The sequence below is a fragment of the Osmerus eperlanus genome, chromosome 22 (genome assembly GCF_963692335.1).
Source record: "Osmerus eperlanus chromosome 22, fOsmEpe2.1, whole genome shotgun sequence".
NCBI lineage: Eukaryota > Metazoa > Chordata > Actinopteri > Osmeriformes > Osmeridae > Osmerus > Osmerus eperlanus.
The window spans coordinates 12,540,113-12,564,783 of record NC_085039.1 but is presented as its reverse complement, the minus strand read 5'-3'; the positions used below and the strand labels follow the sequence as shown (position 1 = coordinate 12,564,783).

Here is a 24,671-nt window from a genome sequence, read left to right as displayed (position 1 = left end):
CACTCTCCACCTGTCTCTCTCTCCCCACTCTCTGCATGTCTCTCTCTCCCCACTCTCTGTCCCTCTCTCTCCCCACTCTCCACCTGTCTCTCTCTCCCCACTTTCCACCTGTCTCTCTCTCCCCACTCTCTGCCTGTCTCTCTCTCCCCACTCTCTGTCCCTCTCTCTCCCCACTCTCCACCTGTCTCTCTCTCCCCACTCTCTGCATGTCTCTCTCTCCCCACTCTCTGTCCCTCTCTCTCCCCACTCTCCACCTGTCTCTCTCTCCCCACTCTCTGCATGTTTCTCTCTCCACACTCTCTGTCTCCCTCCACAATAGAAAAACCGCAAGGACACGGGTAACTTCGACAAGGAGTTCACCAAGATGGCGGTGGAGCTGACGCCGACAGACAAGCTGTTCATCATGAACCTGGACCAGAACGAGTTCCAGGGCTTCTCCTTCACCAACCCGGAGTACGTTATCCAGGTGTAGACCAGCCGTGACACCTACCCATCCTGCAGATGTTGAGGACAACATGAATTGCACCTACTCCCCAACCAGGAACTTCCCCCCCACCAGGAACTACCCCCTAAAGGAACTACCCCCCACCAGGAACTACCCCCCCACCAGGAACCACCCATTGCAGTTTTTAGACTAAGCCCATCCAGGTATTAAATGAAGGCAGTTCCATAAATCACACCTTTATGCGTAACTCCAGGTTGTAAATCAAGCCTTCCTTGTGTTTAGACAAGTAGAGAACATCGTTCATTATCAACTTGGACTGGAAAATTACAGGACATCCCCCCTGTTCCTCTCAACTTGGACTGTCCCAACATTACAGGACACACCCCTGTTCCTCTCAACATGGTTCAGTCTCCTCTCTTGGAATCCTGAAGCTAAGTGAACATGGTCTGACCCCTTGACCCCTCTCCGGAATGTTCTTCCATGTGTGTGTATGTCTGTGTCGGCGAGGCAAGCGTGTGTGTGTGTGTGTGTCTCTGTGTCTGCGAGGCAAGTGTGTGTGTGTGTGTCTCTGTGTCTGCGAGGCAAGTGTGTGTGTGTGTTTTGGCAGATCAATACCTGTAGCTAGCTGCCCAGTTGGTCCATACCAGTCTATATGATGAGGCTGTGTGTGGAAGGCGTGTTGAATCTGTGTCATCGATCACCTCGCGTCACGTGTGTCCCTCTACCTCCTGTCAACATTCCATGATCAATGGAACACGGGTCCACATGTCTGTCCAGTACACGGGAAGAGTTTGTGTGCTGTTTGTATGTTAGCTTTTTCTGTGCTTTGTTGTAGGAAGCCAATGTGTTTTTTAATTTTGTATTTGTTTTGTGATGTGTGTTGATTCAATACGACTTGCTTTGTTTTATAAAACTTTTTATTTGTTGATTTGAGTTCAGTCGTAGTAGTTTCAGCTCGTCTTCCAAACTGATGCAAAAAAACGTCAATCTGACCATTCATTATCCACTTGACTTCTCCCTCTCTCCTCTATTCTCTTTTCTCTCTCTCTATCTCTCTCTCCTTTTCTCTCTCTCTATATATATATATCTCTTCTCTCTCTCTTCTCTTTCTCTCTCTCTCTTCTCTTTCTCTCTCCTCCTCTCTCTCTCCTCTCTCTCTCTTCATCTTTCTCTTTTTCCTCTCTATCCGTGTCTTTGTTTCTCCATGTGTGTGTGGAGGAGGGAGAGGTTATAAGTATGGACTTAATGCTTCTCTCTTCTAGTTAGCCTGTGCAAGCTAACATTGGCTAGCTAGCTAGCCTGCAAACTGACGTACGCTAGCTAACTTTCTTGCAGTAGGCTCACAGTCTGTAAACCTTGCATACGTCAATGCCCACTTTAAACCTACATTGACTCTTCTGTGGCCTATGTCCTCCTGTTCCAGGTGTTTGTCACCTCTTCCAGGTGTTTGTCACCTCTACCAGGTGTATGTTAACCTCCTATAGGCTCTTCTATGCATGCCATATTAGGTGTTAGTTACTACCGGTGACTTCCTGTCACATGTTACTCCTGCTGACTGGCTGTTGCCGGGCAGACTTTACATAGGATATGTATTGAGGTATGAGTATAAATATTTAAGATACGGTGTATGATGCATCTCTCTGTTTGTGTATGTGTATCCATGAGTGAGGTCTAGAGGTATTAGTCTTCCAGATAGATGTGGGGTGCTTGTTACTTAGTACACCACCTCCTCCTCCTCTTCCTCCTCTCCTCTCCACTCCTCTCTCCTCTCCATCCCTGGCTTCTTGCTGCCCCCTGTAAGGGTGGGGCCTCTTCTTGGGTGATTCAGTGCAGTGTTGGTCGAGGACATTACCAAATAAAAACAGAAGACAGAGGGAAGGAAGGTACTGGTGTCTGGAAGGTTAGATGTTCTAGCAGGGCTATCGGGTGTTCTAGAACTTGGGATGGTGAGATCATTCAGGATGGCCAGGGAGGAAGAGTCGAAGGAGGAGGAGGAAGTTATCCGAAAACACAGAGAAACAACTTTACTATGCAAGATAGGGGAGGAGGGGCAGGAGGGGCAGGAGGGGGAGGAGGGGCAGGAGGGGGAGGAGGGGCAGGACGGGCAGGAGGGGGAGGAAGGGCAGGAAGGGGAGGAAGGGCAGGAGGGGCAGGAGGGGCAGGAGGGGGAGGAGGGGCAGGAGGGGGAGGACGGGCAGGAGGGGGAGGAAGGGCAGGAGGAGGAGGAGGGGCAGGAGGGGGAGGAAGGGGAGGACTGGGGTCACAGATCATGGTCTTGTGATGCATGCCTTGTGTCTGACTGTATGTGAGATACCAGACACTATATTACATGACATTTGACAAATTCTGTCTCCTGTGTTTTCTTATTTTACTTTCATTTGACAGGTGTTAGTGTGTGTGCGCTTCTAGTGTGGACACACACGTGCAAGTTCAAGTCTTTTATTGTCAGATGCACAGAACAACACAAGGTCAGACTGGGCACTGAAATTCAGTAGGCTTATACAGTATATACCTATAAAATGCAGTAGGCCTATACAGTGTATACAGACACACACACATTCTGGTGTTCAATTGACTGATATATCTGGTGGTTTTAGAATATTGATAAATGTCATTAATAAAGTAACAGGAATAATAAAGGTAGGTGTCAAGTGATCATCATCATAATATTACCATTTAATTCATTAAATTAAAAATAAAGATTTTTTAAAGTTCAAAGGTAATCACTAGTTTGGACTTTGCCATGCACTTTGCTATCAGGTCTAATGGGCTGTTTAATTACTGCTGTAGGGGTCTCTCTCTCTCTCACTCTCTCCCCAATCTCCCCCCCTCTCTCTCCCTCGCTCTCTCTCTCTCATTCTCTCTCACTCTCTCTCTCCCCCAATATCTCCCCCCTCTCTCCTGTCTCTCTCTCTCCTGTCTCTCTCACTCACTCTCTCTCTCTCTCTCTCTCTCGCTGTCTCTCTCTCTCTCTCAGGGGCTGTTATTCGCGGACCTGCGACTCAGGAAGCAACATTAACTTTTTGGCTCATGAAAATAAAACAATTATCAGATTATTATTTATTTTTTATTGCAACTTGTCTATAAAGCCTGAAAGTAATTTTTTTATGAACTTGGATTTTGGATTTTGAAAGAAGATAGTTTGGGGGAGCTCAAAGTGAGGTTTCTTTGCTGCATGGTTTGTTATGAAGTTAACGGCATTTACCGGAACATTCGGTACATTTCCTGCTGTCGAACAAAGGAGAAGATAGGAAGCGCTTTCGCCATGCCCAGCTGATCTCGTGAGTGACGGTGAGGAGACGCGGGAACTAAGAAGAACTGAACTAACGGGAGTTTACGCGCATGGGAGAAGTCGATGCATCATGTTTGAACTCGTGCGGAGTGGACGTTGGACTAAGGACAGAAAACAGTGAGTGTAACCATTTTTAACGGTCCCGGTACCAGCGCGTGGAGCGGTTCGGGATGAAGCTGTTTAACAGGGGCGTGATGATGCTCTTGACGACGGCGGGGGCGTTTTCCGCCTTCAGTCTCATGACCATCGCGGTTGGGACCGACTACTGGCTCTACTCGCGTGGGGTGTGCCGGTCCAAGGGCGGGAGCGACAACGAGACCATCCGCAAGAACGAGGAGGTGATGACCCACTCCGGTCTGTGGCGAACGTGCTGCACGGAAGGTGAGATTTGGAACGGGCACTTGCGTTAAGTTGCTAAGAAGAAGTTTACCGATGATCACTTTGATCATTACTACGTTAATTCACGCGACAACCATGAGTTTTACCATGATCCCGCATGAGGGGCGTTACCGCTATAGTGGTGGTTGTCTACAGGTTGTGTGTACACGACACACACACACCGAATCTCTGTCTACATGACCCTCTGGCTCCAGTGTGTGTGTGTGTGTGTGTCAGAAGTATAGATTGTGTGTGTGTCTGATGTATGGGTTGTGTGAGTGTGTGTGTGATAGAGAGAGAGGCTGGGAGAGAGAGAGGCTAGGAGAGAGAGAGAGGCTGGGAGAGAGAGAGGCTGGGAGAGAGAGGAAGACTGGGAGAGAGAGGCTGGGAGAGATAGAGAGGCTGGGAGAGAGAGAGAGGCTGGGAGAGAGAGAGGCTGGAGGGAGAGAGAGAGGCTGGGAGAGAGAGAGAGGCTGGGAGAGAGAGAGGCTGGGAGAGAGGCTGGGAGAGAGAGAGGCTGGGAGAGAGGCTGGGAGAGAGAGAGAGGCTGGGAGAGAGAGGCTGGGAGAGAGAGAGAGGCTGGGAGAGAGAGGCTGGGAGAGAGAGAGAGGCTGGGAGAGAGAGAGAGGCTGGGGAGAGAGAGAGGCTGGGAGTGAGAGAGGCTGGCAGTGAGAGAGACGAGAGAGAGAGAGAGAGAGAGAGAGAGAGAGAGAGAGAGAGAGAGAGAGAGAGAAAGAGAGGCTGGGAGAGAGAGGGAGGCTGGGAGAGAGATAGGCTGGGATAAAGAGAGGCTGGGAGTGAGAGAGAAAGAGAGAGAGAGAGAGAGAGAGAGAGGGGCTGTGTGACCTACCAGTGAGGCATCAAAATGGTTTACCGGGTAATGAAGCATTCTGCCTGGGAGAGAACGTCAATCTCAGCTGAGAGAGTGTGTGTGTTCAGGATCACAGTTCATTAACTGGTTAGGCTGGTGTGTGTGTGTGTATGGTGTGTGTGTGTTTGATTGGTGTGTATGGTGTGTGTGTATGGGGTGTGTGTGTTTGATTGGTGTGTATGGTGTGTGTGTATAGTGTGTGTGTGTTTGATTGGTGTGTATGGTGTGTGTGTATGGTGTGTGTGTGTTTGATTGGTGTGTATGGTGTGTGTGTATGGTGTGTGTGTGTTTGATTGGTGTGTATGGTGTGTGTGTATGGTGTGTGTGTGTTTGATTGGTGTGTATGGTGTGTGTGTATGGGGTGTGTGTGATTTGCGTGTATGACGTGTGTGTGTGATCGGTGTGTATAGTGTTTGTGATTGGTGTGTATGGTGTGTGTGATTGGTGTGTATGGCGTGTGTGTGTGATCGGTGTGTATATTGTGTGTGATTGGTGTGTTTGGTGTGTGCGTGTGATCGGTGTGTATAGTGTGTGTGACTGGTGTGTATGGTGTGTGTGTGATTGGTGTGTATGGTGTGTGTGTGTGTGTATGGTGTGTGTGTGATTAGTGTGTATGGCATGTGTGTGTGTGTATGGTGTATGTGTGTGTATGGTGTGTTTGGTTGTGTTGAAGTCACCACTAAAAGGCAAGTGTGCCTCAAGGGTGAGGACAGTCTGTTTTTGTCTGCAGCCCAAAATAAACCTTGTTTTGTGGGACGTGATCAGGATTGTCCTGCCTGTTGACCTAGCAGCTCCACAATCAGCCTGTCTTATTCAGACAAGGTTAGCATCTGTTAGCTTTCATGCTAGCAGTGAGCATCAACCCCCTTTGATTTGTTGATGAGTCATGTTAGCATAGCGGCTACGCTAATCAGATTGGTCTCTTCTTCTGTGGTATTTAAAGTGCTATTAATATTGGGTGTCCTCTTCCTCGTTGGTGTCCGTTGTGTTGGAAACATAAGCCGATCACAGGGGGCAGCCTGGACTGAATTAGCACTGTAACCATGGTGAAACACAATCACATGATCGATATTGGTAAATCGATACAGCTCCAGGGGGGCATGGCAGAACCACGTGTACTTCACAGACACACACACACACACACGTGTACATACAGTACACACATACACACACTTAAACACACATACCCATCAACACATACAGACTCACACATAAACATATGTGCCACAGACATAAACACATGTTCAATGTGTGCGGTGTGTGGGTGTGTGGGTGGGTGTGTGTGTGTCCACAGGCACATTCCGAGGTGTGTGTAAGGACATCGACCACTTCCAGGAGGATGCAGACTATGAACAAGATGCTGCAGAGTATTTACTGCGTGAGTACACACACACACACACAGCTACACGCCCACACACCTACACAACCACACACCCACACACCTACACACCCACGCACACAGTTCTATACTTGTGCCAGTGGCGTCACATAAGCAGGTGATGTCATACACCCGAGGGTGATCAATATGAAGAAACAGCTGCTCGCTCTCTCTCTCTCTCCCTCTCTCTCCCTCTCTCTCTCTCCCTCTCTCTCTCTCCCTCTCTCTCTCTCTCTCTCTCTCTCTCTCTCCCTCTCTCTCTCTCTCTCCCTCTCTCTCTCTCTCTCTCTCTCTCTCTCTCTCTCTCTCTCTCTCTCTCCCTCTCCCTCTCTCTCTCTCTCTCTCTCTCTCCCTCTCTCTCTCTCTCTCCCTCTCCCCTCCCCAGGTGCTGTGCGTGCGTCTAGTCTCTTCCCCATCCTCAGTGTGGCCCTGCTGTTCCTGGGGGGGGTGTGTGTGGCGGCCAGCGAGTTCTACAAGAGCCACCACAACGTCATCCTCAGTGCAGGCATTCTGTTCGTCTCTGCTGGTCAGCTCACACACACAGACACACACATACACAGACACACACAGACACACACATACACAGACACACACAGACACACACATACACAGACACACACAGACACACACAGACACACACAGACACACACAGACACACACAGACACACACAGACACACACAGACACAGACACACACAGACACACACATACACAGACACACACAGACACACACAGACACACACAGACACACACAGACACAGACACACACAGACACACACAGACACACACATAGAACAACCCCCTCAAACAAAGGTGGACTAATTTTTGTTTTGCAGACCAAGGTCAACTGTTTTGTTTTGGAACATTAACCTCCGCCCTCCCCCCTCCGCCCTCCCGCTCCCCATCCCCCTCCCCCCCCCCCCCAGGCCTCAGCAACATCATCGGCATCATCGTCTACATATCGGCCAACTCAGGCGACCCGTCGCAGAGCGACAGCAAGAAGAGCTACGCGTACGGCTGGTCCTTCTACTTCGGGGCGCTCTCCTTCGTCCTGGCCGAGATGGTGGGCGTGCTGGCGGTCCACGTCTTCATCGAGCGTCACCGTCGGTTACGCACGTGCGGCCGCCCCTCGTTCACCAAGCCGGCCCTCTACCGGAGCTCCTCCTCCTACTACCGCAACCGCTACTACGGCAACCGCCGACGCTCCAGTTACCGCAGCAACGCTGACCAGTCACCGCGGGTGCTGCTACTCCGCGACCCACTGTCGTCGACGGCGTCGGTGAAGGCGAAGGCTGCCGGCGTTGCCGGGGAGACGACCCCGGCGACAGTCGCCGGGGCAGAGTTTACGATGTACTCTCTGGCCCCGCCCCTCTCAGAAGCGAAGACAAACGCAGCGCCACCAAACAGTATGGCCGCTGTCGCCGGGGCGATGGAGGCTGGAAGGAGCTTCCTGTCCACTCTCAAAAACAAAGAGGTGTTGCTTGGCAACGCCCCCAACAGGAGAACCACGCCAGTGTGATGGAGAGGAGGAGGAGAGATGGAGAGTGGGACTGAGGGAGAGGAGAGAGAGAAAATAGAACTTACATGTAGAACATACATGGACCAAAACATGCATGGAGAACATACATGGACAAGAACATATATGTAGAACACATAGGCCAGAACATATGTGTAGAACATACCTGCGTCGACCCTGTAGAGTTTATGGGTGTCCTGCGTCTCTTCCCACTAGTTGTTGCTTGTCATGACATTGTTGAAATACTATTTGAAACACTTTCAAATACTTCCTCTGTTTCCTCCTGTGTCCACCTGTTGGGTTAGGAAACAGTCCATTGGTTGAGCTGACAGACAGACTTGGCCAATCAAAGCACAGATACCTGGCAGTTATTTGACCTTTGACCCTAAAGATGTATGTGTGTGTGTGTGTACAGGGGTCTGGTTATAAAGTACAGTGTGTGTGTGTGTGTGTGTGTGTGTGTGTGTGTGTGTGTGTGTGTGTGTGTGTGTACATACAGAGGTGTACAGAGATCGGACCCCTGTTCCATAAAGGCCGCTCAAAAAAGTTGGACTTAAAGTCCCAAACCTGACTTGAATTAGGCTACTGTTAACAATTATGTAGCTATAATTATACTGGGATAATGTAGATTGAGATATAGGTATATATGCCTGATGCCTAAACATTTGAAATCACAAACTACCATATAGCCATACGTTTAACGTAGGCTCTGTAGGTTTGTATCATTCTGAAATCATTGTTCATCATTGTTTAACGCATTTAATGTATTTAAGTTGATTTTCTATAAATTCAGCCTACATATTGAACTGAGGGAGAATGAGAATGTCCGAGGTAAATCATCGTTTTCCCGACAGCACAGGCTAAGCCTGACAGTTAACCTGCCCCGGATCAGGCGAACTACGTTGAGCTGTCTTTATAGAACCGTATGAACTAGAAATGAGTCAGACTAACTGACATAAGCCTGGCTCATTCGGTAAACTGGCTTTATGGAACAGGCCTCTGGTTGTGAGATGCAGCACACCCACACGTCTGTCCCAATCACAGTGTTTCTGTTTACAAGAAATAAATAAACAAAGATTTTGAAAAAGTCGCGTTGTTGTTGACACCTGATCATCTGATCCTATCAGAGCAGCTCTGTGGAACTCACTCCAACACACTCACATGAACACACACTTACATACACACAGTGCCGGTCCTAGCACATTTGGCGCCCTAGGCAAGATTTATCAACAGCCCCTAACAACCCCCCCCCCCTGGGTGCCCTACTCGGGGTGCCGCCCCCCAACCGCAACACGGCTATATGACTTGGCGCCCTCTGCTGGTGGTGCGGGACGGTTCAGAAATGGGTGCCGCCGCCCTCTTCATTCCGCCCGAGGCAGCTGCCTATGTCACCTATGCCTATGACCGGCCCTGCATACACACACACACACACACTCACACACACACACTCACACACACACTCACACACACACACTCACTCACACAAACAGACATATACACACACACTTACATAAACAGACATATACACACACACTCACATAAACACACAAATACACACAAACACACGCACAGACGGAGAGAGAGTTTATTATGTTTGTAAGGATGACAGGGAGAGAGAGACTGTGTGTGTCGGGGGAGGTGTTCTGATGTGTGAACACACACCTGCCTCACTCTGTCTCAGGTGGGACAGGCTAGCTGGAGGTCAGGACAACAAACAAACAACAACAACAGATGTTGAATCATATTTAGGTGTAAAGAGGTTTATCAGAGAAAACCAAGACAGAAAGAGATGTGTGCAGACCACAAGGATACATAATAGAAATAATATATTTTATTGTATAGAAAAGTGTATGTATATATAAATTAAATACAAATAAATACATAAAATGTCAAATGTAAAGAGTTTTTTGATTAACTCTTGACCCTGTAGAATTTCACAATTGAGTTGATTTGGGCGTCAACTATAATCTCAGCCGTTCAGATCCTCAGCTCCGATAGCGAATTACTTCTTCACGTCGCCAGGGGGCGTCAAATCCTGGGCTCCACTCAACGACAAACAGATTCAAGAAAAAAAGAAAAAAACTCAATTTCCGGTTCCGGCACAGTTCTGTCCGAGGCCTCCATGTTAAAGACAACGAGGAACAACGGGAAGACCGCCGAAATGGAATTTATGGATTTAGACACCGAAAAACATCTTCGGTATCTCTAGCGACCGCCACCTGGACAACAATAGTTAAATAGTAGTTCTGAGAAGAGGGCTTTGCTAGTCGGTTGCCTAATTTGCTTATTTTAGTAGCTAAGCTAGTTAGCATCGGGGAATCATCTTTGTTTTTATTTTGAGTGGTAGAAATTCAGACAGGCCGTTGAGGCGTTTTAAAGTAGGTGGCCACGTTTGTAGAGGATTTCGAAATATATACCTATTTCTGTATGGACTACGAACCAGGAAATGATCTTTGAGGACTTTTGCGTTTGTGTCCGTGGATTATCTGTTTTATGACCGAAGCCTTTGGACTGCGCAACACGGACTGCGAAACGCGAAGGACGCTCGCGGCCTCGCCGCTCACGGTGGCGAAAGGCCCGTGCTTCCGCAATAAACATTTTGTGACTCTCTTGATCCGATTTCCTTAATGGACACGTCTGGAAATATGATTTTCTTGTGATTCATTCGGACTTTGATTCTGAAGGACTGCTTAAAGCTACGGACTGTTAGTATTCGTGCAAAGTGCCAGACCAGTTTTGGCGTTTTGGGCACCAGGTCACGAGGACTGTAGTTGCATTTGTCTCCCTAGCACAGCAGCAATCTTGTCCCAGCATGTTGCGTGTGCCTCCCTCTATTCTGACAGAATGTGAGAGGGATGTTTGACAGTTACCTAATATATTGACAAGTCAAAATACTGACCCCCACCCCCCTACTCCTTCTAGTTTTGACATTTAACTTGATCTAACGTTATCTTGTTTTGTTTTTTTCTTGTCTAAGTTGAGTAAGTGCTTAGTGGTGTGAAAATGTCGTGTGTTCACTATAAATTTTCTTCCAAACTGGACTACAACACCGTCACATTCGACGGCCTCCACATCACGCTGAGCGAGCTCAAGCGGCAGATCATGGCCCGCGAGCGGCTCAAGGCCACTGACTGCGACCTGCAGATCACCAACGCACAGACGCGGGAAGGTAACTACGGCAGCACGCTCCGAAATATAGGATATAAATATTAACATATTTTGCACAAACACAACTATGTATTTCCGTGCTTGATTTTACGTAGTTTATCGATGTAGTGTGATGACCATTGTGACCGTCTTAAAGTTTTTTGTTTTGTTGTGTAAGCTCCAATCAAACGCACCTTTAAAACCTCTAGACTCGCTGGTGTGAGATACGCTGCACCCCCCGTCCTCTACCTGTCGTACCTACACCTGTAACGCGGACAGCAGAGTTTAGTAAGTCCTTGTGCCTAACCTGTGTGTATTGTGTGTGTGTGCACACAGAGTACACTGATGAGGAAGCCCACATACCCAAACACTCGTCCGTGGTCGTCAGGCGCACGCCCATCGGTGGCGTCAAACCTGCAGGCAGAACGTTCATTGTGTAAGTATGACATCACTGACCACACATATGACATCACTGACCACGCGTATGACATCACTGACCACGCGTATGACATCACTGACCACGCGTATGACATCACTAACCACATACAGTATATGCCAATAAGATGAACAAACACTTTAGTGTTTAAATTACACTAGTAGTTGCTGAACTGTGTGTTAACCTTCTCCCTCCCTCTCTCCTCCCTCCCTCTTTCTCCCCTTCCCTCCCTCTCTCTCCCCTTCCCTCCCTCTCTCTCCTCCTCCCTCCCTCCTCCCCCGTCCCTCTCTTCTCCCCTCCCTCTCTTTCCTCCAGTGATCGTTCTGACACAGCCGTGGGATCTTCCAGACTCGTATGTAAACCCCACTCTCATTGGCTCTTTAAAAGTGTTTCCTCTGTCATACGCCCCCTGATAGGCTAGCTCTTACTGTAGCCGGCCAACAGCCAATAGCAGCACACTATTGAAACTGTGGGTTATTCTGTGTACAGCTGGTTAATTTATCATGAATATTCATGAGCTCTTGCGCCGGGTTGGCCGGCCTAAGCTGTTTCCTGTTTGTGTAAACGTGTTTTTATCTGACATGTGACTTGTGTTGAATGTTTTGATTGGCAGATCACTGAAATGTCATTGACTGTGTCACTTTACTGGTTGTATTTCATATTGAAATGGTCCAATGGGAAAGCCTCTTCTAAACTGGCTGAACAGTGATTGGTTGATAATGGTTTATAATGTAATAATAATATTTTTTATGGTGATGATTTTACATGATGAATCCTTATGTTTGTTTTCTATGAAAACTGGTTTTTCTTTTATCGTAACATTGAGTGAGTTTGTGACTGTAATTTGAAATAACACTAATGCTCAATGACTTGGGTGTATGTGAGATTGTATTTGAGAGTGAGGTGTGTGAGATTGTGAGAGAGTGAGGTGTGTGAGATTGTGAGAGAGTGAGGTGTGTGAGAGAGTGAGGTGTGTGTGACATTGTGTTTGACAGAGGTGTGAGTGTGTGTGTGTGAGGTGTGTGTGTGTGTGTGTGTGGGTGGGAGTGAGGTGTGTGTGTGAGGTGTGTGGGAGTGAGGTGTGTGGGAGTGAGGTGTGTGTGTGAGGTGTGTGGGAGTGAGGTGTGTGTGTGTGTGTGAGGTGTGTGAGGTGTGTGTGTGTGTGAGGTGTGTGTGTGTGTGGGAGTGAGGTGTGTGTGTGTGTGGGAGTGAGGTGTGTGTGTGGGAGTGAGGTGTGTGTGTGGGAGTGAGGTGTGTGTGTGTGTGTGAGGTGTGTGTGTGAGGTGTGTGTGAGGTGTGTGTGTGAGGTGTGAGGTGTGTGTGTGTGTGTGGGAGTGAGGTGTGTGCGTGAGGTGTGTGTGTGTGTGAGGTGTGAGGTGTGTGTGTGTGAGGTGTGTGTGTGTAAGCCCCAGGCTCCCCACCCTCATGTAGTTCCTCTAAACATGGGGCTGCCCTGGTCCCTTCTGCCCCAGCCTGATGCTGGCCTGGCTGATGTGAGCTCTGTCATGGTTGTAGATGCTGCAGCTCACTGGAGAGTCTCTCTGGGAAGCCCAGCTGAGAACTGCCTTTAAATGGACAGTGTTGTTTGTTTGGCGATTCAAACGGGGAAAAGACAAATAAACAAATAAATATCTAAACAATGATAATGGTAACAATGACAACAGTGAATGATGTTTTATGACATCACAGAGATCTTTTATGACATCACTGCCTGTAGTCTGTTTTTCTGCTATTATGACATCACAGCTGACATGGGACCTACATGACGGTTCCGCGGTTACCGCGGCGACAGTGCCGTTTGTTGTGTGCTCTGCTGTAATCCTGCAGAAGTGTCAATAAAGCTTTGGTTGTGTTCAGAGTGAGAACCGTGCAGCAGACCCTGTGTGTTCCCTTCACAGCACGCTCCTGTCCTGCCATCGCCATGACGATGACGAAGAGTGTACACCCGACCAGCCCCCACTGCCCCCCCCCCCCCCCCCCTGTTCCTGTAGACCCGCTTGTGTATAGTAGTTCAGCTCCTGTCAGAAGAACATAATGCTCCGCCCCCCCAGCAGGGTTGGGCTGGGTCTCATTTCCTAGAAGAGGCCCCCTCCCCCCTGACCCTTACTTCCTCCCCTCCACCCTCACAGCTGCAGGTGCTGAAGGAGGGGGAGGTGATGGGGACGAGAGGAAGCTTCTCCTGTGGAAGGAAACCCATCCCAGGGGAGGAGAGGGGGGAGGAAAGAGAGGGGGGAGGGGGGTAGAGAGTGAGATGGAGGATAGAGGCAGAAGGAAGAGAGAAGAGGAGGGGGAGAGAGGGGGAGAGAGGCTAGGGGGGGAGAGTCTCAGAACTCTGCCCTTGGTTCCTCGTCTCCGGTTCCCTTGGCAACAACTCCTCGGTCTCCTTCACCACGAGGAGGCAAGGGACCAACGAGAGACTTCTGAGACTCAGCCCAGAATGCAGGAAGCCCTCGTGACAGATCCTACGCTCAGCCCTAAGTTGTGTCCTTGCCTCCTACACCCTGGCTCCTTCTCCTTAACCCTTTAATGTTCTGATTCCTCTTCAGACGGACTCCTCTCCATCTATGTCTCTGGCACAGCTATCCAAGGTACTGTGTGCGTGCGTGTGTGTGCTCGTGATGTTTTGGAAGTGCTGCACTGAATGTATCACTTCTGAACTGTTGTTTCCTCCTCTCACCTCTCTTCTCATCCCTCCACTCTCCTCCCTCTCTCCTCCTCTCACCTCTCTTCTCATCCCTCCACTCTCCTCCCTCTCTCCTCCTCTCACCTCTCTTCTCATCCCTCCACTCTCCTCCCTCTCTCCTCCTCTCACCTCTCTTCTCATCCCTCCACTCTCCTCCCTCTGTCCTCCTCTCACCTCTCCTCATCCCTCCACTCTCCTCCCTCTCTCCTCCTCCCCCTCTAACATTCTACTTCCCTCTCCCTCCCATTCCTCCTTGCTCCTTCACTCATCCCTCTATCCTCCTTCCCTCTCCTCACCCCTCTCTCCTCATCCTTCCTCTTATCTTTCCTCCTCCCTCCTGCGTTTCAGACAGCTAACCTAGCTGAGGCCAACGCTTCTGAAGACGACAAGATCAGAGCCATGATCTCTCAGTCCAACCACGACTACGACCCCATCTAGTCAGTACACTCACACACACACTCTCACACACACACACACACACTGTAACCTCAGTGCATGTCTGATTGCAACCTGTGTGTCTGTGTCTCCTTAGTTACTCCAAGAAGGTGATTGGCCCTCCTCCAGCTCACTACACCTGCTTCCGCTGTGGCAAAGCTGGGCACTACATACGACACTGCCCCATGCAGATGGTACGTACGCGTGGGTGTGGTGTGTGTGTGTGTGTTAAAGGTCAGCAATTCTTGCTCCTGTCCTAGCCTGCAGACCCCAGCCCTGTATGGCTTCGATCCTGATCACATCTGACTCTCTTGACTGGGTGTGTGTGTGTAGGATAAGAGTCTGGAAGGCCCCAAGCCAGTCAGGATCAGTAAGGGGATTCCTCAGAGCTTCATGGTGAAGGCTGAGCCGGGGAGCAAGGGAGCCATGCTGACCAGCACTGGAGAATACGCCATCCCTGCTATAGACGCGTGGGTCTCTCACTCTCTCTCTGTCTCTCTCTCCCACTCTCACTTGCCCACCTATGCACAGCATGTTTCACGAGATATGAAAGTAATTGGTGCGTGCGTGTGTGTGTCTGGTTCGTGTGTGTGTGTCTGGTGTGTGTGTGTGTCTGGTGCGTGTGTGTGTCTGGTGCGTGTGTGTGTCTGGTGCGTGTGTGTGTCTGGTGCGTGTGTGTGTCTGGTGCGTGTGTGTGTGGTGCGTGTGTGTCTGGTGCGTGTGTGTGTGTGACAGCGAGGCCTACGCCCTGGGGAAGAAGGAGCGCCCCCCCTTTGTGCCGCGGGAGCACTCGTCGTCCGAGGACGAGTCTGACCCCATCCCAGACGAGCTGCTCTGCCCCGTCTGCAACGACCTGATGACCGACGCCGTCGTCATCCCCTGCTGCGGCAACAGTTACTGTGACGACTGTGAGACTGTGCACACACACCATGTACATATACACACGCCATATACATGTACACACACACATCATGTACATATACACACCATACATAATACTATGTGTGTGTCTAGGTATCAGGACCACGTTGCTAGACTCGGAGGAACACACCTGCTTCACCTGCAAACAGTCAGATGTTTCCCCCGACAACCTGATCGCAAACAAGTTCCTACGCCAGGTAACACTGCTGGCTGATTCATTCATATGAATTGACTCACATTGATCGGCACTGATTTACATTGATGTTTCTCTCCATCCTCTCCTCCCCCGTCCTCCATCCTCTCCTCCCTTCCTCCATCCTCTCCTCCCCTCCTCCATCCTCTCCTCCTCCATCCTCTCCTCCCTTCCTCCATCCTCTCCTCCCCTCCTCCATCCTCTCCTCCTCCATCCTCTCCTCCCCTCCTCCATCCTCCCCTCCTCCATCCTCTCCTCCCTTCCTCCATCCTCTCCTCCCCTCCTCCATCCTCCCCTCCTCCATCCTCTCCTCCTCCATCCTCTCCTCCTCCATCCTCTCCTCCTCCATCCTCTCCTCCCCTCCTCCATCCTCTCCTCCCTCCCCTCCTCCATCCTTTCCTCCATCCTCCCCTCCTCCATCCTCTCCTCCCCTCCTCCATCCTCTCGTCCCCTCCTCCATCCTCCCCTCCATCCTCTCCTCCTCCATCCTCTCCTCCCCCCCCACCTCAGGCGGTAAACAACTTTAAAAATGAGTCTGGCTACACCAAGGCTGCACGCAAATCACAACAGTCTGCCCCGCCCCCTTCCCGCCCCCAGCCACTCAGAACCCTCCCTTCACGCCAGCAAGACCCGCTAATGGCTAATACTCGTCAGCAAGATCCGCTATTGGCTAATGTCCGACAGCAAGATCCGCTATTGGCTAATACTCGTCAGCAAGATCCGTTATTGGCTAATGTCCGGCAGCAAGACCCGCTATTGGTTAATGCTCGTCAGCAAGACCCGCTATTGGTTAATGCTCGTCAGCAAGACCCGCTATTGGCTAATACTCGTCAGCAAGATCCGCTATTGGCTAACGTCCGACAGCAAGACCCGCTATTGGCTAACGTCCGTCAGCAAGACCCGCTATTGGCTAACGCCTCTCGTTCTCCTGCTGCTAGCTCCCCTCCCCCCCCTGCTGTCATTCAAGCACAAGCCCCGCCCACACAGTCCACTCCTTCAATCGGAGGACTGGATTTTGCTCCCGCCCACCCTGACCCTGCACGCAGCCGGCCTTCCCCGCAACATCCGGCCAATCAGAGCGAGCCTCCTCCACCAGGGTGAGTTTCCATGACGATGTGGATGTTTTGTGTTAGAGAGGGAACATTTTGGTTTGTTTGTAACTGAGTGATGGATTTTTCTTTTCTTCGTATTTATTGATTTGCATAATCATAGATACATTTATCAATATATTGATTCATTCAGATTAGGCCTGGACGATATATTAAAAAAAAATATTGATATTGCCAAAATGTTTACGATATTTGATATATATCTCGATATGTTTGCATTTAAATAATAAAATAAACATGATTTTCTTTTGCCCCCATTACAAAACAACAAAAACAATTGAGATAGAACAGCTATTGTTACAAAGTACAAAATGTGTAGTGCAAATTTAAGCAGTTGCCATAACATGGTACTTGACTTGACAAAATGGACCTCACATGGAACAATTCATGCAGACGTCCTCATGTGACAGGACAAAGAGAGAGTTCCTGTGCACGTGCAATTTTCAGTTTGTGCGTGCGTGTGTGTGTGAACACAGAGGAGCCAGACGGTGATCTTAAAACACAATCAACACGATATTTTCTCATTTTATATCTTCGTCAAAATGATTGCGATATTATCCAGATATATCGCCCAGCCCTAATTCAGATGCACTTGTATGGATTGATTCATATTTATTGATTCCTGTGTTTTTATTGATCTACTTTATTGATTGATCAGGGAGACAGAAGGACAGACAGCTCGTCCGATGCAGGAGCCAACAGCTCGGACTGATAACACTCTCAAGGTACACACACACAATCACACACAGACAGACACACACTCACACACAAACTTCCGTGAGCCTCTTCTTATGAACTGTGAACAGAATCCTCTGATTGGTTCCCCAGGGCTACCACCTGCCTTTGATTGGTCACCCGCCCCCGGCAAGGCCCTCCCACCAGCCAGGTCATCAGGTCCGCCCCCACAGGGGAGGGGCTAGACTTCCCTGGGAGAGGTACGTAGACACACACTTATACACACACACACTCATACGTACACACACACACCTGACTGTCTAACCTCTCTCTCTCTCCAGACCTTTCCGACCACCTCATGGGGAGCCCCCCCCTCCCCACCTCCAGCCCCCACCACGCCCCCCGGCCCCCCCTGTCTACCCAGCCCCCTCCCTCTACCCCCCGCCCCCCCACACCATGCCCCCCCAGGCCTACCCCCCTCCCTACCCCTCTGCCCCCGGCCTCCCCCCTCCCCCTCTGGGCTTCCCGCCCCAGGGCCTATACCCCCCCGGCCCCCCTGGCCTGGGCCCCCCTCCCTGGATTGCCCCGGCCCCCCAGCCCCCCCCTGGCCTCCCGCCCCCCTCGCTGGGTGGCCCCCCCCTCTCCAAAGAGGAGTTCTACAGGCAGCGGCGCCACCACCAGGAGGAGTGAGTAACTGCAGCTCCCCAGACACACTGGCTCACCTGTGTGTGCGTGTGTGTGTAAACTGTGTGTGTGTGTAAACTGTGTGTGTGTGTAAACTGTGTGTGTGTTGCCAGGACATCCAAGCTGGATGAGTTCACTAAAGACTTCGCCAAGGAGCTGATGAAGTACAGGAACGCCCCCAAGAGACGCAGAAGATCCTACTCTAGGTACACACACTATAATACACACACACTATAATCCACATACACACTGTATGCCCACACTATTCACCCTCCCCCTCCCCCCCCCCAGGTCTCGTTCCTACAGCCGTTCTCCCAGCAGGAGTCCGTACTCTCGCTCGCGCTCTCGCTCCTACTCCTACTCCCCCTCCCGTTCCCGCTCGCGCTCCTATGGACGCTCCCCCTTCTCCCGCCGCAACGGACGCTCCTACGGGCGCTCACGCTCCCGCTCCCGTTCCTACGGTTACCGCCGCTCCTCCGGCTCCCCTCGCTCCCCCGGTCCGTACCGGGGCTGGGACGGGGGCGGGGCCGGGGGGGGCAGTGGGGCAGGGGGCGGGGGCAGCGGGGCAGGGGGCGGGGGCTACCGGTCACGGACTCGCTCTCGGTCTCGCTCCCCTGGAGGGTACCGGAGCCGCAGCCCCGGGGGCCGCAAGCCCCCCCCAAGGGAGCCCCCACCCTACGACCCCAAAGGTCGTCCTGACCTCAGCCCAGGGGGGAGAGAGAGGTGGGAGAGAGACAGCTACCGCCAGTGGGAGAGGGAGTACAGGGACTGGTACAACAAGTACTATAAGGACTACAAGGACTACGATTCCCACCATGCACCTGTCCACCACCGGAGGGGGGGCAGCCGGGAGCGGGAGAGACTCTCCCCCCAGAGAGATTACTCCCCCCAGAGCCGGGGGAGGAGAGGGGAAAGGGCTCACCCGCCGTCCTCAGGAGCCAAAGATCGCTCGCAGGGCGGGGCTAAGGGTTCGGAGGGAGGGTCTAAAGCGTCCAAGACGAAGAAACTGAAGAAGAGGAGGAGTGGGGAGGAGCCAGACACAACCCACCAATCAGTGGACCGCGGAGACGCCACGCCCGTCAGGGACGAGCCAATGGATGACGTCCCCACGCCCAACAAAGCCCCGCCCATCTCCACAAAAGCCCCGCCCCAGAAATCATCAGCCAGTAAGAATGCAGCTGTGTCAGGGAAGACCCCGCCCACGCACAGCAAGGCCCAATCAGAGAAGAGCAGGAAGGAGAAGGGGCAGAAGGTGAAAGTGAAGACAAAGGGAGAGAAGACCAAGAAGAAGACTTCGGACAGCGTGGCCAAGAAAAGAGAACCATCCTCCTCTTCCTCACTCGCCAAACCAATCAAAACCTTGAAAACCAAGTCAGGTGACCCTGGCCCCGCCCCCAGCCACGCCCCCCCGAGAAAAGAAAAGGCGAAAAGCGTCAGAAAAGGAGGATTAGGGGGGCCGGGTCTCCTCAAGACCCCTCCCCTGTCCTCCCGCCCCGCCCCCCTCCTCCCCATCCCCCTGCAGCCCCCCTGCGACGCCAGGGGGAGACGGGACATCCCCCTTCTCCCCCATCGCCTCCCCCATCCCACGCTCCCCATCCACACGCCTGGCTCCCCGGCAGAGAAGAGGTGGAGACCTGAGGAGAGGCCCAGCCTCCTGGGGACCCCCCCTCACAAGCTCCGCAGGGTCGAGGGGATGGGAGGAGGAGGCAGGGGGGGAGGGGGAGGAGGAGGCAGGGGGGGAGGAGGAGGAGGATGTATAGGAGAGAGAGGATTATTAGGGAGGGGAGGGGTGTTAGGAATCGGGAGAGGGGGAGGTGGAGAGAGAGGAGGTGTACCAGGAAGGGTTGGTGCAGGAGCGGAGAGAGGAGGGGGAGACAGGGGAGGAGGAGGAGGAGGAGTAGGGAGGCCTGATAGAGGAGGAGCAGATGTGCCGACCCAGAGAGGAGCTGCTCCAGTAGCCCCCCCAGACAGGCCTCTGCTGCTGCCCAGGTCTGGGAGCAGGGAGGCGGGGAGAGGAGAGCCAGACAGGGCCTCCATACAGCCCCTTATGGACCTCCAGGTAGGAAGCAACACTCACGCATACACAGTATGTCCCCCTACAGACTGAGAGTAATGGGTACACAATAGGGGGTATATATATATATATATAAGAATCTTTGTTCATGTTGACTGTTGTTGTTGCTGCAGGTGAAGCCGCTGGGTCAGAGGAGGATCAAGCTGAACAGAGACCTGGGGAGGAAGACCAGCACGGAGGAGAGACCAGCCTCGACCTCTTCACAGAGGCTGGGGGAGAGGCTGGGAGAGAGGCCAGGGGATGGGCCAGCCTCGTCCTCGACCATATCCCCAGCCTCGGAGCCCGGGGACAGGAGAGAGAGACCAGCGTCTGGAGAGAGGAGGGAGAGGCTGGAGGCCGCAGAGAGAGGTGGAGCGAGGGAGGAGAGGAGAGAGAGGCCGGGCTCAGGGGAGAGAGGGGTCACGAAGGAGGAGAGGAGAGAGAGAGCAGAGCCCGGAGAGAGGAGAGAGAGACCGTTGTCTGGGGAGAAGAGGGAGAGACCGTCGTCGGGAGGGAGGGAGGAGAGGAGAGCGGGGAGGGAGGGGGGAGAGAGCTCCGGGGGTCTGGGGTTGGAAAGAGTAGCAGTGACCGTGAGAGGAGCGGGGGAGGTGGAGCGGTCGGTGACGGCAGAGGGGAAGGGAGGGGAGGGGGAGAGGTCGGTGGAGGGGAGGGGAGGAGGAAGGAGGTCTGTGTCTCTAGACCGGCTCTCCATCAGAGAGAGATCAGCCATCGCCAAGGAGAGACCAGCAGACCAGTCCCAGGAGAGACCAGTGTCAGGAGGCACTGAGAGGTAGGAGTCCCCTTGTGGCCTGGACATGGCTGCCTGACTGGCTGGTTCTCTTTGTGTGACTGGCTGGTTCTCTTTGTGTGACTGACTGGTTCTCTTTGTGTGACTGGCTGGTTCTCTTTGTGTGACTGACTGGTTCTCTTTGTGTGACTGGCTGGTTCTCTTTGTGTGACTGACTGGTTCTCTTTGTGTGACTGGCTGGTTCTCTTTGTGTGACTGGCTGGTTCTCTTTGTGTGACTGGCTGGTTCTCTTTGTGTGACTGGTTGGTTCTCTTTGTGTGACTGGTTGGTTCTCTTTGTGTGACTGACTGGTTCTCTTTGTGTGACTGGCTGGTTCTCTTTGTGTGACTGGCTGGTTCTCTTTGTGTGACTGACTGGTTCTCTTTGTGTGACTGGCTGGTTCTCTTTGTGTGACTGACTGGTTCTCTTTGTGTGACTGACTGGTTCTCTTTGTGTGACTGGCTGGTTCTCTTTGTGTGACTGGCTGGTTCTCTTTGTGTGACTGGCTGGTTCTCTTTGTGTGACTGACTGGTTCTCTTTGTGTAACTGACTGGTTCTCTTTGTGTGACTGACTGGTTTTCCGTGTGAACGGCTGGTTTTCTAGGCCCGTGTCCAGAGAGAAAGCAGCTGGCAAAGAGAGACCAGAGAGGTCGTCCCCTCAGAGAGACCAGCCCGGCCGATCAGGTAAACACACCTCACACTCATAGGGAGAAAATCTCTCTCCTTCTCTCTCCATCTCTCTCCTCTCTCCTTCTCTCTCCTTCTCTCTCCATCTCTCTCCTTCTCTCTCCATCTCTCTACTCTCTCCTTCGCTCTCTCTCCATGTCTCCATCTCCTACATCCAGGAGTGTGCCTCATCTGTTCACTTGACTCCCCCCCCCCCCCCCCCCCCCCCTCCCTGCAGCAGACCAGTCCAGTGTGGCGGGGCAGAGTCTGGCGGTGCAGAGTCTGGCGGTGCAGAGTCTGGCGGTGCAGAGTCTGGCGGTGCAGAGTGTGGCGGTGCAGAGTGTGGCGGTGCAGAGTGTGGCGGTGCAGAGTGTGGCGGTGCAGAGTGTGGCGGGGCAGAGTGTGGCGGGGCAGAGTGTGGCGGGGCAGAGTGTGGCGGGGCAGAGTGTGGCGGGGCAGAGTGTAGGGGTGCAGCCCAGGGCTGAGAGGAGCAGAAGGGACCCCAACTCCAGCAGACCAGCCAGCCAGCCCTCCTCCAGGTGGGTGTCTGACCTCTGGATGACCCCTGACCTACTGCTGTGTGTTTGTGTGTGTGGGGGGCAGATTCATTAAGTTGATTATTAATAAAATGTCTCTTTGAATCTGCTGTTCTCTAACCTACCCTGCTGTGCTCTACTGTACTCTACCCTGTTCTACCCTAATCTACTCTCCTGTACCTGGCTGCAGGTGTGCCGAGTCTGGGGTTGAAGGCCAGAGGGGGGCCAGTCCAGTGGCCAGCAGCCCCCCCATACAGCCCCCCCCTCGCTCCAAGTGGGAGAGAGAGGAGCAGGAGGAAGAGGAGGAGGAGAAGAGGTCGGGCTCCACCAGGTCCAGGGGGTCTGGAGGTTCTGCTGAGAATGGCCTGGGATCATCCAATCAGAGAGGAGCTCTAAGGAGGGGCGTGTCTCCTTCTAGAGGGCGGGGCCGGGAGGAAGTATCCAGGGCGGGGGAGAGAGGAGCGAGGGAGGAGAGGAGAGGGGGAGCCAGGGAGGAGGGGAGGAAGGGAGCCAGGGACGAGGGGAGAGGTGGAGTGAAGGAGGAGGGGAGAGGGGGAGTGAAAGAGGAGGGGAGAGGTGGAGTGAAGGAGGAGGGGAAGAAAGGAGCGAGGGAGGATGGGAGAAAGGGAGCCAGGGAGGAGGGGAGAGGGGGAGTGAAAGAGGAGGGGAGGAAGGGAGCGAGGGAGGAGGGGAGGAAGGGAGCGAGGGAGGAGGGGAAGGTGGGGAGAGAGGTGCCTCAGAGTGAACCAGTCCCCAAACCAGTCACAAAGGCTGAGCCCAGAGGAGCGAGGGAGGAGAGAGGAGGGAGGGAGGGAGGGAAAGAGGAGAGAGGAGCAAGGGAGGAAAGAGGAGGGAGGGAGGAAAGAGGAGGGAGGGAGGAGAGAGGAGGGAGGGAGGAGAGAGGAGGGAGGGAGGAGAGCCAGGGTCTAGAGCCTCGCCGGCAGCGTCTGTGTTCAGACCTCGGCAGGGAGACGGATGAGGCGGCCTTCGTCCCAGACTACAGCGAGGGGGAGGGGTCAGAGGTGGAGAAGGGGCGGAGCCTGAGCCCGGCTGCCTCCCACAACTCCTGCCGCAGCCCTGCCTCCCAGAGCCCCGCCCCTAGCAGCGGCTCCGCCTCGCAGGCAGCGACCGGGGCAACCACAGAGAAGAAGAAGAAGAAACACAAGAAGCGTAAAAAGCAGAAGAAGAAGAAGTCGGAGGTGGACCATGACGGGGTGGAACCCAGGGAGCACAAACACAAACACAAGAAGAAGAAAAACAAGAAAAACAAAGAGAAGGAGGGATCGGCGGGAGGAGAGAAAGAGGGAGAGAATGGGAAATGAAAAGATGTGACGAGCGAGCGAGCTAGCTAGCGGATTTAGCCAGCGCTGTGCTTGCTCGTTCAACCAGGCTAGCTAGCGTTAGCTTCACTCAGCGTTTAGCTAACTGCCTGCCCATCCAGACTGCACAGAAACCAGGACATAGCTAGCTGGCTAACTAGTGTTAGCATAGCTACAGTGAGCTAATGTGTAAGGGGGAGGTTATTACTGCGGAGGTTAAAAAGGTTTTTAGGAGAGAAAGAACAACTGTCCCCCTTCTCTGTGACTGTCTTGATACTGGAAATGTAATGTGAAATCTGAATGTTGTTTATTTTGTATAGGCGATGGGGGGGGGGGGTTTATACAAACATGAAAATCTCATCTTTTCAAAAACACAGTCCAACATTTTAACAATTCTGTTTCAGTTTCTGCAAGTTTCAACCGGTTTCAGCAAACTGGCGTCATGCTACTCAGGACTCTGGCTTAAGAGAGGAGAGAGAAGGGGGAGAGAGGTGGGGGACGTGGTGGTGGTACTGTTCAGACAACCAACTGTTATGTACATTTTTTCTTAAATAAAAAGGTTGGGGGTTTTTTTGCCTTGAAGTTGAAAGGTTTGCTGTCTGGTTTTCCTTAAGATGGGTTCAGTTGTAGATTAACAGCTCTGTAGGTGTGTGTTCACAAACAGTCTCTGCTTCACCTTTTTACGTACACAGGGTTCCCGCTGGGTCTTAAAAAGTAAAAAATTCAGAACTTTAAATTTAAGGCCTTAAAACGTCTTAAAAACTGCCAGATTTTCATCCGAGGTCTTAAATTTCATTTAGTCAGGTTTAAAAAAGGTTTTACCCTCGTTCATTTCCAGAAACGCAGGCTGCAGAATCTGGAAAGTAGCAAAAAAGTATCTAGTCGTAGCCTACAAAGCGGAGCTCTAGAGTCCAGGATTCATATTTGTGTGTGTGGGGGGGGTTGACCCCCATAATTAAGACTTGGACCCCCCCAAACGAGGTAAAAACAACAGGTCGGGCGGGTTGATACATTTATATATATCGTTCTTACCTGTAATCGTTAATATTACTTTATGCCCTGGAGAAGAAGCTGCCCCCTCCCGATTATTATTGTATAATTCGCACTCTGTTTCTAACCAAACCATACTAAAGATAATCTTCCTGAGA

At 52.0% G+C, this 24,671-nt stretch overlaps 2 protein-coding genes across 4 annotated transcripts; both read left to right on the top strand.

Annotated features, from left to right (window-relative positions):
• Positions 1-3,352: 3,352 nt before the first annotated feature.
• On the top strand, positions 3,353-8,684 carry cacng3a (calcium channel, voltage-dependent, gamma subunit 3a). The gene is made up of 4 exons (XM_062448767.1): positions 3,353-4,118; positions 6,281-6,364; positions 6,750-6,890; positions 7,290-8,684. The coding sequence occupies exons 1-4, from the start codon at positions 3,908-3,910 to the stop codon at positions 7,880-7,882; spliced, it is 1,029 nt and encodes a 342-aa protein (XP_062304751.1). The 5' UTR covers positions 3,353-3,907; the 3' UTR covers positions 7,883-8,684.
• A 1,300-nt stretch (positions 8,685-9,984) lies between these two features.
• LOC134009024 (E3 ubiquitin-protein ligase RBBP6-like) lies at positions 9,985-24,112 on the top strand. Of its 3 annotated transcripts, none has more exons than XM_062448662.1 (19): positions 9,985-11,048; positions 11,363-11,462; positions 11,778-11,814; positions 14,009-14,050; positions 14,494-14,582; positions 14,678-14,774; positions 14,914-15,050; positions 15,316-15,488; positions 15,595-15,698; positions 16,205-16,791; positions 17,462-17,528; positions 17,632-17,738; positions 17,820-18,164; positions 18,276-18,368; positions 18,454-20,221; positions 20,350-21,005; positions 21,607-21,686; positions 21,910-22,207; positions 22,395-24,112. In XM_062448662.1, exons 1-19 carry the CDS (start codon positions 10,883-10,885, stop codon positions 23,524-23,526), a joined length of 6,078 nt encoding a protein of 2,025 aa, XP_062304646.1. In that variant the 5' UTR covers positions 9,985-10,882; the 3' UTR covers positions 23,527-24,112. The 3 variants fall into 3 exon arrangements, with proteins under 3 accessions (XP_062304646.1, XP_062304645.1, XP_062304647.1); XM_062448661.1 differs by having other exon boundaries at positions 21,907-22,207; XM_062448663.1 differs by lacking the exons at positions 14,009-14,050; positions 14,494-14,582; positions 14,678-14,774; ... (11 more) ...; positions 21,910-22,207; positions 22,395-24,112 and having other exon boundaries at positions 11,778-12,416.
• The last annotated feature ends 559 nt before the right edge of the window (positions 24,113-24,671 follow it).

Coding starts and splice junctions, on each gene's coding strand:
- cacng3a (XM_062448767.1), top strand. CDS start 3,908: ATGAAGCTGTTTAACAGGGGCGTGATGATGCTCTTGACGACGGCGGGG. Junction 6,365..6,749: donor TGCTGCAGAGTATTTACTGC/GTGAGTACACAC, acceptor TCCCCTCCCCAG/GTGCTGTGCGTGCGTCTAGT. Junction 6,891..7,289: donor CATTCTGTTCGTCTCTGCTG/GTCAGCTCACAC, acceptor CCCCCCCCCCAG/GCCTCAGCAACATCATCGGC.
- LOC134009024 (XM_062448661.1), top strand. CDS start 10,883: ATGTCGTGTGTTCACTATAAATTTTCTTCCAAACTGGACTACAACACC. Junction 15,051..15,315: donor GCCATCCCTGCTATAGACGC/GTGGGTCTCTCA, acceptor TGTGTGTGACAG/CGAGGCCTACGCCCTGGGGA. Junction 17,529..17,631: donor GGACTGATAACACTCTCAAG/GTACACACACAC, acceptor TTGGTTCCCCAG/GGCTACCACCTGCCTTTGAT.